Source organism: Asterias rubens, chromosome 5, assembly GCF_902459465.1.
Source record: "Asterias rubens chromosome 5, eAstRub1.3, whole genome shotgun sequence".
In the NCBI taxonomy this organism is placed as follows: domain Eukaryota; kingdom Metazoa; phylum Echinodermata; class Asteroidea; order Forcipulatida; family Asteriidae; genus Asterias; species Asterias rubens.
This window is the reverse complement of record NC_047066.1, coordinates 17,077,270-17,093,176: the sequence shown is the minus strand read 5'-3', so window position 1 is coordinate 17,093,176 and position 15,907 is coordinate 17,077,270. Positions and strand designations below refer to the sequence as shown.

General features: G+C 36.8%; 1 protein-coding gene across 2 annotated transcripts in view; it reads left to right on the top strand.

Annotated features, from left to right (window-relative positions):
* LOC117289963 (nucleoporin GLE1-like) overlaps nt 1–15,907 on the top strand; it is a 53,851-nt gene that overhangs the window by 17,169 nt on the left and 20,775 nt on the right. The window contains exons 2-3 of one of the 2 annotated variants that reach the window (XM_033771172.1): nt 9,227–9,417; nt 10,778–10,907. In XM_033771172.1, coding sequence (XP_033627063.1) covers nt 9,227–9,417; nt 10,778–10,907 — 321 coding nt within the window. Of the gene's footprint in view, nt 1–9,122; nt 9,418–10,777; nt 10,908–15,907 lie in introns of those variants that run through there. The other variant, XM_033771171.1, reaches the window with a different exon arrangement.

Sequence of the window (15,907 nt, the reverse complement as noted above, 5' to 3'; positions counted from 1 at the left end):
TGATTGGTCCTTTTGAAAAGAGGGGGAGCACTTGTTGAGGGCAAGTCATGGACAGAGTTGAGAAATAAAATACATAATATGAACCTCAAGGACAAAGCAAAATTGACACGACTGGAACTTGATGTCCAATAGTTTGAAACTCCCATAGACAAAATTGACTTATGCCCAGTTGGAATTGTTTTTACATTTACATGTTTTGCAATTTCCAAAAGAGGAAGAGTTAATGTTCATTAGTTTTTGCAGTGTCCACTGTCTTCATAGTTCATACTAAGTTTACTTCCATTTCGCCTGATTTAACGCGTTATCAAACAGTTTGTTGTGGTGCCACAGCACTTCCAAATCTTTCAAATTATCTGATCAAGGTGTCATCATTGTAACTATCCTTGTTCTCATGGTCTTTGCAGAGTTTCTTTTAGAGGCACAGAAACAAAGACAAATAAACTCTACCTACATTTTTGAAAATCTCCTTTCCTTGGAGTAATGCAAGTGTCTATACCCCCTGCTCTCACTCATTTTTTCCCTGTATCATTTGATTTCATATTGTGCAGATGCCTGATGTCATTATGAATGTAGTGATTTTGCCTTTGTCTTCCTTCTGAAGCTCAAACTATATTTTTAGGGGTTCGGGCTAAAGCAAACAACTTTTGTTTTGAGACTGTTTTCTTTCTGTGGCAGGACTTCTACATTTTGAAGCCTCGTTGGAGGGGAAGTTGCTTTTTTTTTTTTTCCCTTTTTTTTCTTATATTTTGGGGTGAAAATATGTGATCAGATTGGCATAAACACACATTTTATTGTTTTTAGTGTTTTCAATACATTTTTATGTTGATTTCTCATACAGTCTAGCCAATCTGTTTTCTTGTTTCATTCACACACTACAAACAGATCTTCTTCTCCATCCTGAAGTTTATCTCTAGAATTCTTTAATACAGTACACATGCTTCCCTTTCATCCGTAAGTTGATCTTTTTCCAGCAGAATATCCAGTGTCTATTAACAAGTTTCTTCTGATATCATGTGTCATTACTGTACCCCGTGAATGTTTGAACTCCATTTAAAATCCCCCCTTATTTTATATCAACGACCGAGATTAACAGAAAATTAGTGAAATTTTGTGCCTTTTTAGCACTTTGAGAAATTAGTTAAATGTTGTTTTGTTTAAGTACTTATCGGTCGAAATTTTAAGTAAATCGCGAGGGACTTTTTTTGTACAAAACTTGTTTTCAATTTATGTGCGCAAGGTTTGTTGTATGTTGCTAATTTCTAATAACGATTTTCCAGGCGACATGATGGTCTAATTTGTATGCTTAAATTCTTTATTTTTTACAATGGTTTTGGTTCGCCTCTTTTTTGTGGCATATAATCATTTAAATTGGTGGCATATATTTCGGTTGCATTTGTTGATTTGTTTATACTGGTCAGGTGGTTGGCATGCATTACCAATGGAAAACCGTAGAATTTATGATAATACCTTTGGCTGCATGTATTTTTTGATAAAGAGATTTTATGGTGGGTTGACCTTGTTTTATCTTAATCATAAAAACGTGATGAATTCAGTTTGAAACTTTAATTTTAGATTATTTTAAGTCTTCCAAACAACAACTATGGGCATCAAAACCCACAATCAACAACACTTTACAGAATTATATTACATCAACAACAGAAGGCTGCTTCTTTGTGAACTTTAAAAGTAATATTATTTTGGTTGATGTATTTTGATTGTATTAGAGTTGTTTTGGTGTGTTGTACCTTAACCGAACAAAATGTGGGTGGCAACTAATGAAATATGGTTTCAAAACTGTTCTTTTTAACATTATCGACAACCTGAATCTGTTGACTTGTTTTTATAAAGTTTTGTTGTGTTTAATTGTTTCTAGACATGCAGTCTCTGATCTACTTTCATTTACACGATGCTTTTGTTTTGTTAATCTAAAATACATGAAAGAAATCATGAATGGAATGAAACAAAGTGTTTGCTATGACTAGTACAGTACCTTTCTGGTAATGGAACAGGGAACCTCAAAAGCGATACACTTAAACTAAACTCGTTATATGTTCTATGCATGCTTACAGTAGGTGTTTGAAAACTAAATTATAATTTCATATTTCTAAAAATCTGCTTACCCTCTTCTTAATTGGTTTTTCATTAGGGTAACAATGGTATAAATGCTACTTCCAAATGAATAGTGTGGTCTGATGCGCTTTAAGGCAAATCAAACTTCTTTTTTGGCAGCAAAGTTTGTAATAAATAGCTCTGTTTGTCTATATTATTAGGCTATAGGCTATAAATATAGGAATCAATTTTTATAGAATGGCAGTAAAATTTCATATTCAGTTGTATTGTTTAACGCAAAAAATGGCTTAAACAAACCTTATCTTGACCTTTTAGGTTTACAATTAATATGTTCTTATTCAATTTCGAAATAAAAAATCGAAAAGGCCTATCATTGGGAAAGACAGGCTCTGTGCTTATCATGCACTTATAAGACACTTGAAGAGGTGAGTCTATCAAATTATCAATTACAAGGTTTCTGATGTTTACAAACATCCCATTATGACCTATAGCACTTTTGTATTCTTTCTTTCAAACGTTACAATTTTGAGAATATTTGCACAGCATAGCCTACGTGCTGTATGTATTCCCCACAACAAGTATAGCTGCAATAATAGTTGGCATAGAAATATAGGGTTGGGGTTCTGCATCTACCGGAATTAATAGAAGACCTGCTGTGGGGTCTATTGTTGAAAACCTCAAACAGCAACATTTAAAAATACTTAAAAGCTAAAAAAAAACGTTGGCAACATCTATGGAAAACACAGAAAGTAAATCTAGATGTGTTTGAGATTTACAAAAACACTCAGAGTAAAAATTATAACAATGCATTTTTTTAAGAGAATAAAAAATTAAATTCTTTCAACATGTTTTCTTTTATAGTGAAGGACAAGTAGTTTTTGTAAAAAGAATGGTCCCAAGTTCAGTTAATTACAATTATCAAATAGCGCTTAAGTGGCCTACCGTCAGTGTTATTGTTGTGGGTGTTTTGAGGTGAGGTGAGGTATTCTTTTTTTTTTTTTTTTTTTTTTTGGGGGGGGGGGTGTACTCTTCCCCCTTTTATCAGCATGTTTGTAACCGTATATCAAACAGCACTTTGCAATTGAAGGTGTAGAGTTTTATGGTAACATTTAAATAAAGAAAAATGGTTCACTTTTACATCGTTTGTATTCCCTTGCTCATTATTTAGAGGTGTACTTTTAAAACATTGCTTTTGAACAATTTACATGAATGGACATCATAGATGCCTTCTTACATACCTTATTGGCAACAAAGAGTTGGGGTTAAGTATTGGATGATAGGGTAATGGCAAAGAATCTACCACATTTGGACAAAGGGACCCTCTCAAAAATCAAGCAATGTTTTTTTTCTATTCTGCGGTTATTGTAAATGACTAAACCCGAACATACCTCCCCGGCCCTGAGTTTAGTTCAATAATCGAACCATGGGGGATAATCTTTAAAGTGTAATGTTTATTTAACCAAACACTAACGACAAAAAATAATAATAACTGTAGACTGGCAATGGTTTCGAACATAGTCCGGCAACGTGAGATTGCGTAAGTTTACTCTGTTTGAAAAGTCCTTAGTGACAGATCTTGGGTTTTCAAAACTCGTTTGGAAACTTTTACACAAACATTTAATAAATGGTCCCCAGATTGCACAAACCATGCAAACTCTCCGGTCCCCACATTGCACCATTTGTACATAATGTTTGTTTGTTTGGTCCCGAGATTGCACCAAGCAAGCATATTGTTGTTTGTTCCCCAAATTGCACATCATAGACATACTATTTGGTTTATCCCTTGATTGCATTAATCTAAACATGGATTAACAATAACCTTGAAGAAGAGTTAGGTAAATGTTGTCATGAAACCGTAAATTAAAATGCATCTAATAATCAAGCCGAAGTGATTGGAACACAAACAAATACAAATGTGCAAAAATTAAAAAAAATCAGCTATTATTTTCTTGTCCTTTGGTGCAAATGATGATTGCAACACAACAAAATACTATAATTAGTGAAATTTACTTTTTAGTGAATTGTTTAAACACCTTTCCGTAACACCTTCGTTGTATCCATATGCTATAACCAAAATTGTATAAATTCAGTATGTTTCTCATTATCAAGTAATTTGCCCAAAACCGCTTTAATTAGAAAAAAAGTGTATAGAGTTGTTAATTTTATTGCAAGTCGGGCCGCTGCACGACATTTACAATTAATTCCCATTACGGTTTAACTCCTTCTTTTGAACAATAATGTGCTTAATTGTCTCTTGTGTTCTACAGCCTGGTTAAGAAACGATTACACAAACATTTAATAAATGGTCCCCAGATTGCACAGGCCATGCAAACTCTCCGGTCCCCACATTGCACCATTTGTACATAATGTTTGTTTGTTTGGTCCCGAGATTGCACCAAGCAAGCATATTGTTGTTTGTTCCCCAAATTGCACATCATAGACATACTATTTGGTTTATCCCTTGATTGCATTAATCTAAACATGGATTAACAATAACCTTGAAGAAGAGTTAGGTAAATGTTGTCATGAAACCGTGAAGTAAAATGCATCTAATAATCAAGCCGAAGTGATTGGAACACAAACAAATACAAATGTGCAAAAATTAAAAAAAATCAGCTATTATTTTCTTGTCCTTTGGTGCAAATGATGATTGCAACACAACAAAATACTATAATTAGTGAAATTTACTTTTTAGTGAATTGTTTAAACACCTTTCCGTAACACCTTCGTTGTATCCATATGCTATAACCAAAATTGTATAAATTCAGTATGTTTCTCATTATCAAGTAATTTGCCCAAAACCGCTTTAATTAGAAAAAAAGTGTATAGAGTTGTTAATTTTATTGCAAGTCGGGCCGCTGCACGACATTTACAATTAATTCCCATTACGGTTTAACTCCTTCTTTTGAACAATAATGTGCTTAATTGTCTCTTGTGTTCTACAGCCTGGTTAAGAAACGATTACACAAACATTTAATAAATGGTCCCCAGATTGCACAGGCCATGCAAACTCTCCGGTCCCCACATTGCACAATTTGTACATAATGTTTGTTTGTTTGGTCCCGAGATTGCACCAAGCACGCATATTGTTGTTTGTTCCCCAAATTGCACATCATGGACATACTGTTTGGTTTATCCCTTGATTGCATTAATCTAAACATGGATTAACAATAACCTTGAAGAAGAGTTAGGTAAATGTTGTCATGAAACCGTAAAGTAAAATGCATCTAATAATCAAGCCGAAGTGATTGGAACACAAACAAATACAAATGTGCAAAAAAAAAAAAAATCAGCTATTATTTTCTTGTCCTTTGGTGCAAATGATGATTGCAACACAACAAAATACTATAATTAGTGAAATTTACTTTTTAGTGAATTGTTTAAACACCTTTCCGTAACACACCTTCGTTGTATCCATATGCTATAACCAAAATTGTATAAATTCAGTATGTTCCTCATTATCAAGTAATTTGCCCAAAACCTGCTTTAGAAAAAAGTGTATAGAGTTGTTAGTTTTATTGCAAGTCGGGCCGCCGCGCGACATTTACAATTAATTCCCATTACGGTGGAAGTACTTCTTTTTAATAATATTGTACTTCATCGTCCTTATTGTTTTACAGCCTAGTTTAGAAACGATTACAAAAACATTTAATAAATGGTCCCCAGATTGCACAAACCATGCAAACTCTCCGGTCCCCACATTGCACCATTTGTACATAATGTATGTTTGTTTGGTCCCGAGATTGCACCAAGCACGCATATTGTTGTTTGTTCCCCGAATCCACATCATGAATACATATTAATTGTTTTTATCCCTTATCTAATTGTGAAAGTAATATAGGTTCGCCTTCCAATATAAACCCCACGCCCGAGTTTGAAGGAAACAAAATTGAAATGAAGTGTTGTATTCGATACTTACATTAATAATCAGTGATAGCATGTTGATAAGTGTTGTTTGCCTACAATATTCTGACAGAAATAAAAAGTATTTAGCTAAAATTGATGCGATAAAAGCACAATCACGAAAATGCTTGACATGAAAAAGGCCACCAGTGATGAGTTGGCTCTAAAACATGATTTATATATTAAGATTAAGGCGTCATTGTTGAAAACTTCCATTAATATTACTTTGATCTTATTGTAGTCTTTGTAATGTTTCTTTTACCGTTCAAAAGTTACTTTCATTGTATACTTATAGATGTAAATGTATCGATACAAAAGGTTTTCTCATTTCTGAGTCGTGTACTAATCTTTAAATTTTAAATTAGGGTAGTAAGGTGATACCTAATGGCAAACAATGGGTTATAAAAATAGATGATTAGAGTGGTTCTACAAAATTAGCAAAATATTGTTTTTTGTTCAATGTGGTAGAATATCATAAAGATCATACCTGCCTATACATCCCTGCCTATGGGCAGGGTGTTATGAAGTCTGTCGTGGCACTGTATTTGTTGATTTTAAAAGGCCTCAACCCGCTATACTTGTAAAATAGTGTTTCATCTTATTCGAACGAATTTGGAAATCTTACACTATTGGTAGTAAGGACCTGTAACCTTTTTATTATTAATTTTTTTTCAACATCTTTCGAATGGTTGGTCCGAGTGGTTACGAATACTAGGCCTATAATAAGTGTGAGAGTGCTTTATTCTAGTTGTCTTTACTTGAAGCTATCTTGAAGTATTCATGAGATGTTGGTGATAATTAGAATCGTCCTGATTTTGCAATTTTTTATTTTGAAAGGATGATAAAATCACTGATCTTGACGAATGCCCATCTGTATACTTGACAGATGTAACCGTTTGAGGCCGCTCTTTAACACACTCGTTCCTGTGGAAGTGCGGTCCCGCGCCACCGTTAGCAAACAGTTGGTTGCAAGGGAGCGATACAGCACACTGTCTCGGAAAACGAGGTTGCTTGCAAGGGCGACCTCAAATGTTGTAAAACCGCCAGTTAGGGTTAGGGTTAGGATCAGGGTTAGGGTTAGAAAGAACATGCATCGCCCCAGATTTGGGCAAGGGGGAGCTTCCCCAATTCAAGCAATGTTTTTTCTATTCTGCGGCTCTGACATTCTCTTGTAAATGACCACAACCCAAGCCAAACCGCTGAGGGAAATCTTTAAAGTTAATTGTAAAAGCCATTGCGTGTTAATTAAACCTGGTCGGGAAATGTATCAGCCATTCAGTGGTATTTGCGCTTCATAGTAAAATTGTCAAAAAGGTTATCGTTGAAGTTTTTTACAATTATTTTAAAACAAGAACACCTGGTGCTTCTTCTTCTTAAAAGACTTTATGAAAATATTCTTTATTATTTTTGCGACAGCAAAAGGTGTACACAAAAGTCTGAAAAATCCTTGAAATTCAGGTTTTGAAAAAGAAATCATGAAACATTAGTTTTTTACCTGGGCCTTCTACTTAAAAAAAAAAAAAAAAAAAAAAACACCCTCGAGTTTGTCATGCGAGTCACGGCAAACGCACTTAATGCACGTGGTTAGCAAAAGCTACCAAATTATTTTTGGGATGATGTCTATGGAATGTTACAAAAGCACCCCCAGCCCACTGATGCCCCTGAATTGTCTTTGTTTCATGCAATGGATCAATGGATTACAAAAATAGCATGGTGATCAAGAGTTTACAGATTTGTTTTAAATACAGACAACTTTCCGTAACACATCTTCGATGTATTCAAATGCTAAAAACAATAATGTTGTATAACATCCGTACGGTCCTCATTATTAAATATTTTCCCCCAAACCTGCCTTAAAAAACAGTATAAGCCCCATGAAGTTGTTGATTTATTGTAAGCAGATCCGCCGCGCGACCGTTACAACAAATTCTCGTTACGGTTTGACTCCTTCTTTTAAACAATAATGTGCTTAAATGTCCTTTGTGTTCTACAGCCTGGTTAAGAAACGGTTACACTAACATTAATAAATGGTCCCCAGATTGCACAGGCCATGCAAACTCTCGGGTCCCCACATTGCACCATTTGTACATAATGTTTGTTTGTTTGGTCCCGAGATTGCACCAAGCACGCATTTGTTTGGTTCCTGAATTGCACATCATAGCCTAGACATACTGTTTGGTTTATCCCTCGATCTTACTATACTTAGCATGGATTAACATTGGTTGCCACTGAGCCCCAAATCTTTCATGAAACAGAAAGTAAAATCAATCAAATCAAGCCGATTTCCGTAACACACCTACGTTGTATCCATATGCTATAAATTCAGTATGTACCTCATTATCAAGAAATTTGCCCAAAACCTGCCTTAGAAAAAAGTGTATAGATCTAGTTGTTAGTTTTATTGTAAGCAGAGCCGCCGCGCGACCGTTACAATTAATTCCCATTACGGTTTAACTCCTTCTTTTAAACAATAATGTGCTTAATTGTCTCTTGTGTTCTACAGCCTGGTTAAGAAACGATTACACAAACATTTAATAAATGGTCCCCAGGTTGCACAAACCATGCAAACTCTCCGGTCCCCACATTGCACCATTTGTACATAATGTTTGTTTGTTTGGTCCCGAGATTGCACCAAGCAAGCATATTGTTGTTTGTTCCCCAAATTGCACATCATATACATATTAATTGTTTGTGTGGTCCCGAAATTGCATATAGTATACATTCAGCATGCTTTGTTTTTATAAAAACAATTTTCCTACAGCAATTAACGCAGCACTAATTACACAAAACAGTTGACATTTGAGCTGTATTTCTTGAAGGATTTTTCTAATGGCGTTAAAACTGTAAAAGTGCAAAAGTGTGGGATTTTGCATTTAAATTCCTCTTTTCTTCATTAACACTGTTAGATTGTTGTGAATGTTCGTTAATTTGAGCATAATTATTATAATTTATGTACAATCTATTGAAAACAATATGTTTCAGAAATCGGTCCTCGATTTGCTGTAAGGACACATACTGGTCCCCAAATGTTGGTTTTATAGGTGCCCAACAGCCGGTCCCCAAATTGCACACAGGGTCTGTCTGTTTGTTTGTTTGTTTGTTTGTTTGTTTGTTTGTTTGTTTGTTTGTTTGTTTGTTTGTTTGTTTGTTTGTTTGTTTGTTTGTTTGTTTGTTTGTTTGTTTGTTGATCAGAATGAGGCCTGATTCTATGCAAAAACGTAATGTGAATTTTATTTTTACTCTGCATGAACAGAAACAAAGTGATGAGCAGGTGTCTTCAAACCATGATTCTGCGTTTCCAAATGCAGCTGTTGTTGTTGCATTGTGGTGTGATTTTCCAGAAATCGGAGAGCTTATTTTGGCTCACTTCTACCTCAAGTGTCCTTTCTTGGTACCCTACAACATCACCAAGGGTCAGCAGCAATCAAATGAAGACTATTATAAGTATGTAACCACTAAAGACTTTCGTTTACATGTCGAATTTTACAAACCATAGTGATCCAGCAGTCTAGTACACCAGATTCAAGTCCCGGTGGTTAAGTCATCGAGTGTGGGTTTGAATAAATCTTAGTCATGATGCGATTCTATTTTGATTGGTACATCAAAATTGCCACAGCACCCCATTTCAGCCAAACGCACACAATATTTAAAGGCAGTGGACACTATTGGTAATTACTCAAAATAATCATTAGCATAAAACTTTACTTGGTAATGAGTAATGGGGAGAGGTTGATGGTATAAACCATTGTGAGAAACGGCTCCCTCTGAAGTGACATAGGTTTCGAGAAAGAAGTTTTTTTCCCCTGAATTTGATTTCAAGACCTCAAGTTAAGAATTTGAGGTCTCGAAATCAACCATCTAAAAGCACACAACTTCATGTGACAAGGGTGTTTTTTCTTTCATTATTATCTCGCAACTTCGACGACCGATGAGCTCAAATTTTCACAGGTTTGTTATTTTATGCATATGTTGAGATACACCGAGTGAGAAGACTGGTTTTTGACAATTACCAATAGTGTCCACTGTCTTCAACACTCATGAGTCCAGATTAACTCATGGCAAACTTGCCTTCTCACGCTCTGCTGCTGAACTTTGGAACAATCTCCCAATTAATATCAGTAAATCTTCTTGTGTTACTCTTAAGAAAAAAATTAAAACTTATCTTTTTCCTAAAATAGTAGATTAATGATGTGTTACAAGCTAGTTTTAATTCATCCTTTTCTTTATTATGCGCTTTGATCATGTTTTGGAAAAGCGCATTATAAATACCTTTTTTATTATTATCATTAATGCATGGGACTCTATTCAAAACCATGAATTTACATGTACATGTACATGTAAATAGGACACAAACAATCTACAAAAATGTAGTCGCTTAGATTTTAAAAAGCTTGCAATTGTGCAGTTAGAACTGAAGTAGTTTAAGGTAACAACCATGGGAGGGCAAAATGTTTCTTCAGAGTACAAACTGAGATGAGATTAAGTTTTCAAAAAGTATGATAATCTTTGGGAGAATGCTGAATCATCGCAGGTGCAAGAGAATAATAGAAAGACAAAAAAACCTTGTCGCACAAGCTGTGTGCCTTCATTGATCAGATGCTTGAATTTGAGACTATATCTTATGAGAAATTACTTCTTTCTCAAAAACTGCATTACATCAGAGGACCCGTTTCTCACAGTGTTTTATACTATCAACAGCTCTCCATTGCTCCTTCCCAAGTATGTTTTTTGCTGAAAATTACCAATAGTGTCCAGTGCCTTTAAGTTCAACAAGTAATATTATTCATATGTGGTTTGTTTATAGATCTCTTGGGTACAACTATGCGAGTGATGGGACTATAGAGAAACAAGACAAATACTTGAAAAGAATGTCTGGATTTATGCGCCTCTACGCAGCCATAATGGTAACACAAACTGTGAAAAACTCCTCTCAGGTAACAGCCTCAGAATTATATAACTAGCCTTTTTATATCATTGAATCGCCAATAGTAATAGTAATCGTATTTATAACGTGCCTTTTGCCAAAGGATACAAAGCACCAGCCGTTGATTTCACAAAGAGTTAGGACTTGTCTTATCTCGAGTTAGGACGAGTAACTCGTCCTAACTTAGGATTAATCTTAAGGTCTGCATGCTACAGTGCATGGTTGGGACTCGTCCTAAGTCCTAAGATTAGTCTTAAGTTAGGAAGAGTTTTGTGAAATCGACGGCAGGTATTATTACTGCAAGGAGTGGGACGAAGTTTGAGATATAAGACCTAATCCTTAGCATGTATGGGTTACAAGGTGCTGTGGCACAAAATGCTGCCAATCCAGCCAGGAACACTCGCACGAACCCCTTCTCTTTTCGGTTAGTGCACTGGGTTCATTTACATGTGTTTATACAACACATGGGACCAAAAGCTTTACTTCCCATCCGATGAACGAAGTAATGGTTAGGTGTCTTGCTTGAGGACACAAGTGTCACGGCTCGGGATGATTGACTTAATTGTGTCTTAAGATGCCAGAAGGCACAGCTTGGACAAAGATTATTGGCTATCTGAAGACAAATATGAATTTTCAATTGGCAGGTATTTTATTTACAAGGTGCATATCAGTAACATGTGTTAAAGGCATGTTTCTTCAATGTGTATGAAAATATCAGGAACAAGGATTTTGCTTGGATTACCTAAAATCAGATCTTAGTACTGTGGAATCTCGGGACATTTTGGGACACAACCCAACAGAGAAAAACAATTCAGTTGGAACATGCTCAATTGGAACATGTCTGAAATGCTAAATTTTATCTGGATATTCTGCAGCCGATTTGACAAAACTTTACGCAATTGCGTAAGTCCACTTGCGCACTGTTTATGGCGTAAATTGCTTCACTCATTCATGTTTAGAGTTTCACTGATTTCACAAAAGTTACGCCACGTCTAAAAGTGTCACAAGTCTGAAAGTTTCGGCCACAAAAATGGCGCAAGTTAGGCACACAATATTGATGTCGTTGGTACTGACTTAATAATAATAATAAACAATCCCTCGATGTCGAGGAAGATGTTCTCCATAGAATAAACAAAGTTTTAGGGTTAAGGTAGCTGGTGCCTAAGGTGACTCAAAAGTCCGATCCGTGAGCCACATACTCTCAGGCAGATGTCACAGGTTGTAGTTATTGGGAGGGTTGGACCATGGAGATGTCTCTTACGTTTCCTCTCCTTTCTCTGCTGACGCTTAGCTGTTGCGAGCTAGTCCATTCATTTCAAATTTAGCCGTGCCTCTGTGCAACAGTTGCCTCCATGATGCTCGATCTGCTGTCAGGTCCTCACAGGAAGCAGTATTGATACTTAAAACATTTGTAGCGATGCCTTTAGGGTGTCTTTATAGCGCTTCCGTTGTCTTAAGCTGAGAGTAGAGTACTTTTTTAGGAAGGCGCTCGTCTGACATCCTTACGCAATGGCCAGACCATCTCAGCTGGTGTTTGATGATTATAGCTTCAATGCTGGTGGTTTTTGCTTTAGTGAGCTGTTGAGAATCCTTCTGAGGTAGCGCTGGTGGTAGCGTTCCAATGTCAGCAGGTTCCTGCGATATGTAACCCAAGTTTCACAACAGTACAATAGCGAGGGGATAACAACAGCACTATATACAAGAAGTTTGGTGTGAGTTCATAGATCATGATTATTGAAAACACAATGCACATTTCATTCTGTGATGAATCTCGTTATCGCTGTTGGCTTTTTGAGAAAGGTGACTGCCGAGATAGGCAAAGTGCTCTACATTTTCAAGTTCTTGTCCACCAATGAGGATTTTAGGAGCAGGTAAGAGTTGACCAGGAGCAGGTTGATGAGGCACCTTAGTTTTGCTAATGTTGAGAGACAGCCCCAGACGTTTGTTAGCATCAACAAAGAGGTTTAGAGTGGATTGTAAGCCAGCCTCGGAGTGTGCAATTGCACAATCAACCGTCCAGTTGGTTTGAGATCAGAGTTTTCCTTCTCCTAGGTGGGCTTACGAGCCATATCTACCCAGAGCCATCTGGTTTTAAGGCGCCAGAAGCCCGCCTTCACACCTCTGCCCACAGATTGAAATTTCAGATCGGTGTATGAAGCCGGGCAGTAGGAGTTTGATTAGGAGAGGCTTTTTGAGGTGCTGTGTGACAAGTGGCTCAGTACTCAACACAAACCCGGTCATTCCTAATCCTTTGACCCCCGTTCCTCTAGTACTTGGCAGATAGAACAATTTCCAGCAGCATACTTTTTGATTCGTGATTTTGATTGTTATGTGATACTAGAAATCGCTGCGCGTATATTAACTACGCGTTGTTATGAGAGTTCTAAGGCGATGCTTTATAGGCGCGGGCGTTGCTTTATAGGCGCGGGCGTTGCTTTATAGGCGCGGGCGTTGTGATACCAAGATACACCACTGAAACAGTGAATTCAAATTTGAAGTGAATATTTATTGATGAAAAACTACTTTTCTCACCCCTGTTTTACAGAAACCCGATAGCGTAGTAGCTCCTAACTTTCCCAGTGCTGTCTATGTCACGTGAATTGTACTTACATGTACTCTAAACTTGGTGATTTTTATTGTTCAGGGGATCTCCATATTTTACGGCAAAATTACGGAGCCCGATGTTCGCCCTGTTCACTGGCCAAGTATCAAGTGTCACCTATTGCGCAAGTAAATAAACTGCACTCTTGCAATAATAGTTTGCTTGGGTAGGTTACGTTATTCATTGGGCAGCGACGACGGTTCAGTGTTTGCCAAAATATATTTCCTCTTTCTTTAAGCGGGAAAAAAAATAATCAGCCATTGGTTTACTCCACTTCATGGACTCCCTTACCTGTTGAACTTACAATTGCATATTATTTGCCCTAGCTTTCAGTACAGCGGCCTCAATTCCCTATGCATGTCCTCATGGGGTCACCGCGGTGAAGTGGTTAGACTGCAGGACTTACTATCACGAGATTGTGGGTTCAAATCCCCCAGCTAACCGCTGATTTTACAATGACTAGAATAAATGTTGTTGTCTAGTTAATGAATCACAATTTCTTGATTTTTGTAATTCATAATCATAGACGTTAAACCAATGTTTGTTAGAGAGATTGGCTGTGGCCCGCTTGGTGTTTATATCCCTTTGTGGGAGTTTGCCGAGTTCCCTTGATGGGAAGATCATTCAAACAAACAACAAAAATGTGTTTGATAATTCAACCTCTTTTTCTCTATTGTTTGACCTGAACGGACGTGTTTTGGATTTCTGTCTTCGAACATATTGTAAAAGACTCTTTGTTACTTTGTAAAGGACAAGAGTATGCAAAGGTTGTATCGTCTTTACTATTAATTTATCTTGACTGTTTTGTTTTCTTAAGATAAGAAACTTCTGCAGATTCCACCAGGAGAGATATTTCTGTTTCCTTTACATGCTTTCCGGACATGCTTTCCGTGCCTTTGGCTCCTGGTATTATTTCAGATGCTAATGCTATGGCTGCACCTCTCGGGCCTCCAGTCCCTACGCTTAATGATGCAATCTTACTGGACACGCTTTCCGGGCCTTTTGCTATTCAGACGTGCTTGTTATGGCTGACCCACCGGGGCCTTAAGTCTCTAATCCAAGCATTAAAAAGCACAAGAAGGATAAACCTACACCACATAAGCGTCCTGGAGCTACGCCTTCCAGGCCTCTATCTTCAGGTACCTTGGACCCTGCTACTCCAACCGCTCTCTCAAGGGCTCCGGTTTCTGAAGTGAGACCTAAAAGTTGTATTTCCTAGCCTGTCAATCTAACCAGGGCAGACGAAATACAGTGGGCCAGGTCAAGGTCAAACTGCGCCAAAATAGGCAACTGGTGATTGTTTCAAAAATCAGTACTTCCATTTTGTTATTGTTCTTAATAGTCCAGGGGTATGTTAAAAGGAAGAATTAATATTAAAAAAATCTCTTCTAAATTCGGGTTACGACTTTATTTAGACACAAAATGGTAAAAAAGTGTGGCAAACCGTTGAACTTAATGGGTATTTTAACTTGCTGCCCTGATGAACGGCTCAAAAAAGAAAATGCCATTAAAACCGTGATGGTTGTTTGTAAAAATTAAATTAATAATCAGTTTAATTTCTGTTTACTGTTTGAAAAGGTCTGATAAATCCCATAAAATGCCTCCTCATTTTCATTCATTTCAATCAGAGACATAGGAAATATAAAATGCCGCTGGTTGCCGCTTAAATTCTAACTTTTTTCAGTATCCTGAACCTTCAGGAACAGTCTTAAACCAAATTTGGTTGCGACTTTTTGCCACTTTGGAAGTTATTCAATTTTGAAGTTGTATACCCCTAGGAGAAACGCCTGTATTGACTCGACCACCTGTAACGACTCGTGCGTGTGTCAGCTGTCATTTTTCTCTGTTCAGCATCAAAGAAAGACCACCATTTATGAGTACCGCTTTTAGAAACCCTTATGAAAACACACTTTGCATCACAAAAATTTGTTCACAAACTGTTTCTTTGATATGCCTAGATTTAATTGAAGAAAAAAAAAATGAACAAAACGCGCATTAGTAGTTATTAAACTCTTGCCGACCAATCACGATTCAGAACTAAGATGACGTCACAGACCTTAAATTTATAATGAGAAGAATAAAAACACCATGTCTACTTCACTCTACTTACCGGTAGAGTCGAATTACTAATTCGCATATTCCCTATACACACACACAATAGCGCCCTCCACCGTCCTACCCACAACGCCCCGCGACATGCCTGCCACGGAGTCGTCCTCTTTTCTCTTAGCCGCGAGTGGGTAAGCACGTAATAAATCTGTTTCCAACAGTTCACCCTTTTTGTGATAAAATAAAAAACGCCTTATCCTTTGCTGAGAGCTTTTAAAAAGATTAGAAGTTGTAGAGTTATAGATTGTTATTGTAGAGAGTTTGAGAAATAAAATAGTTTGATTTCTTTAAGTTAAATT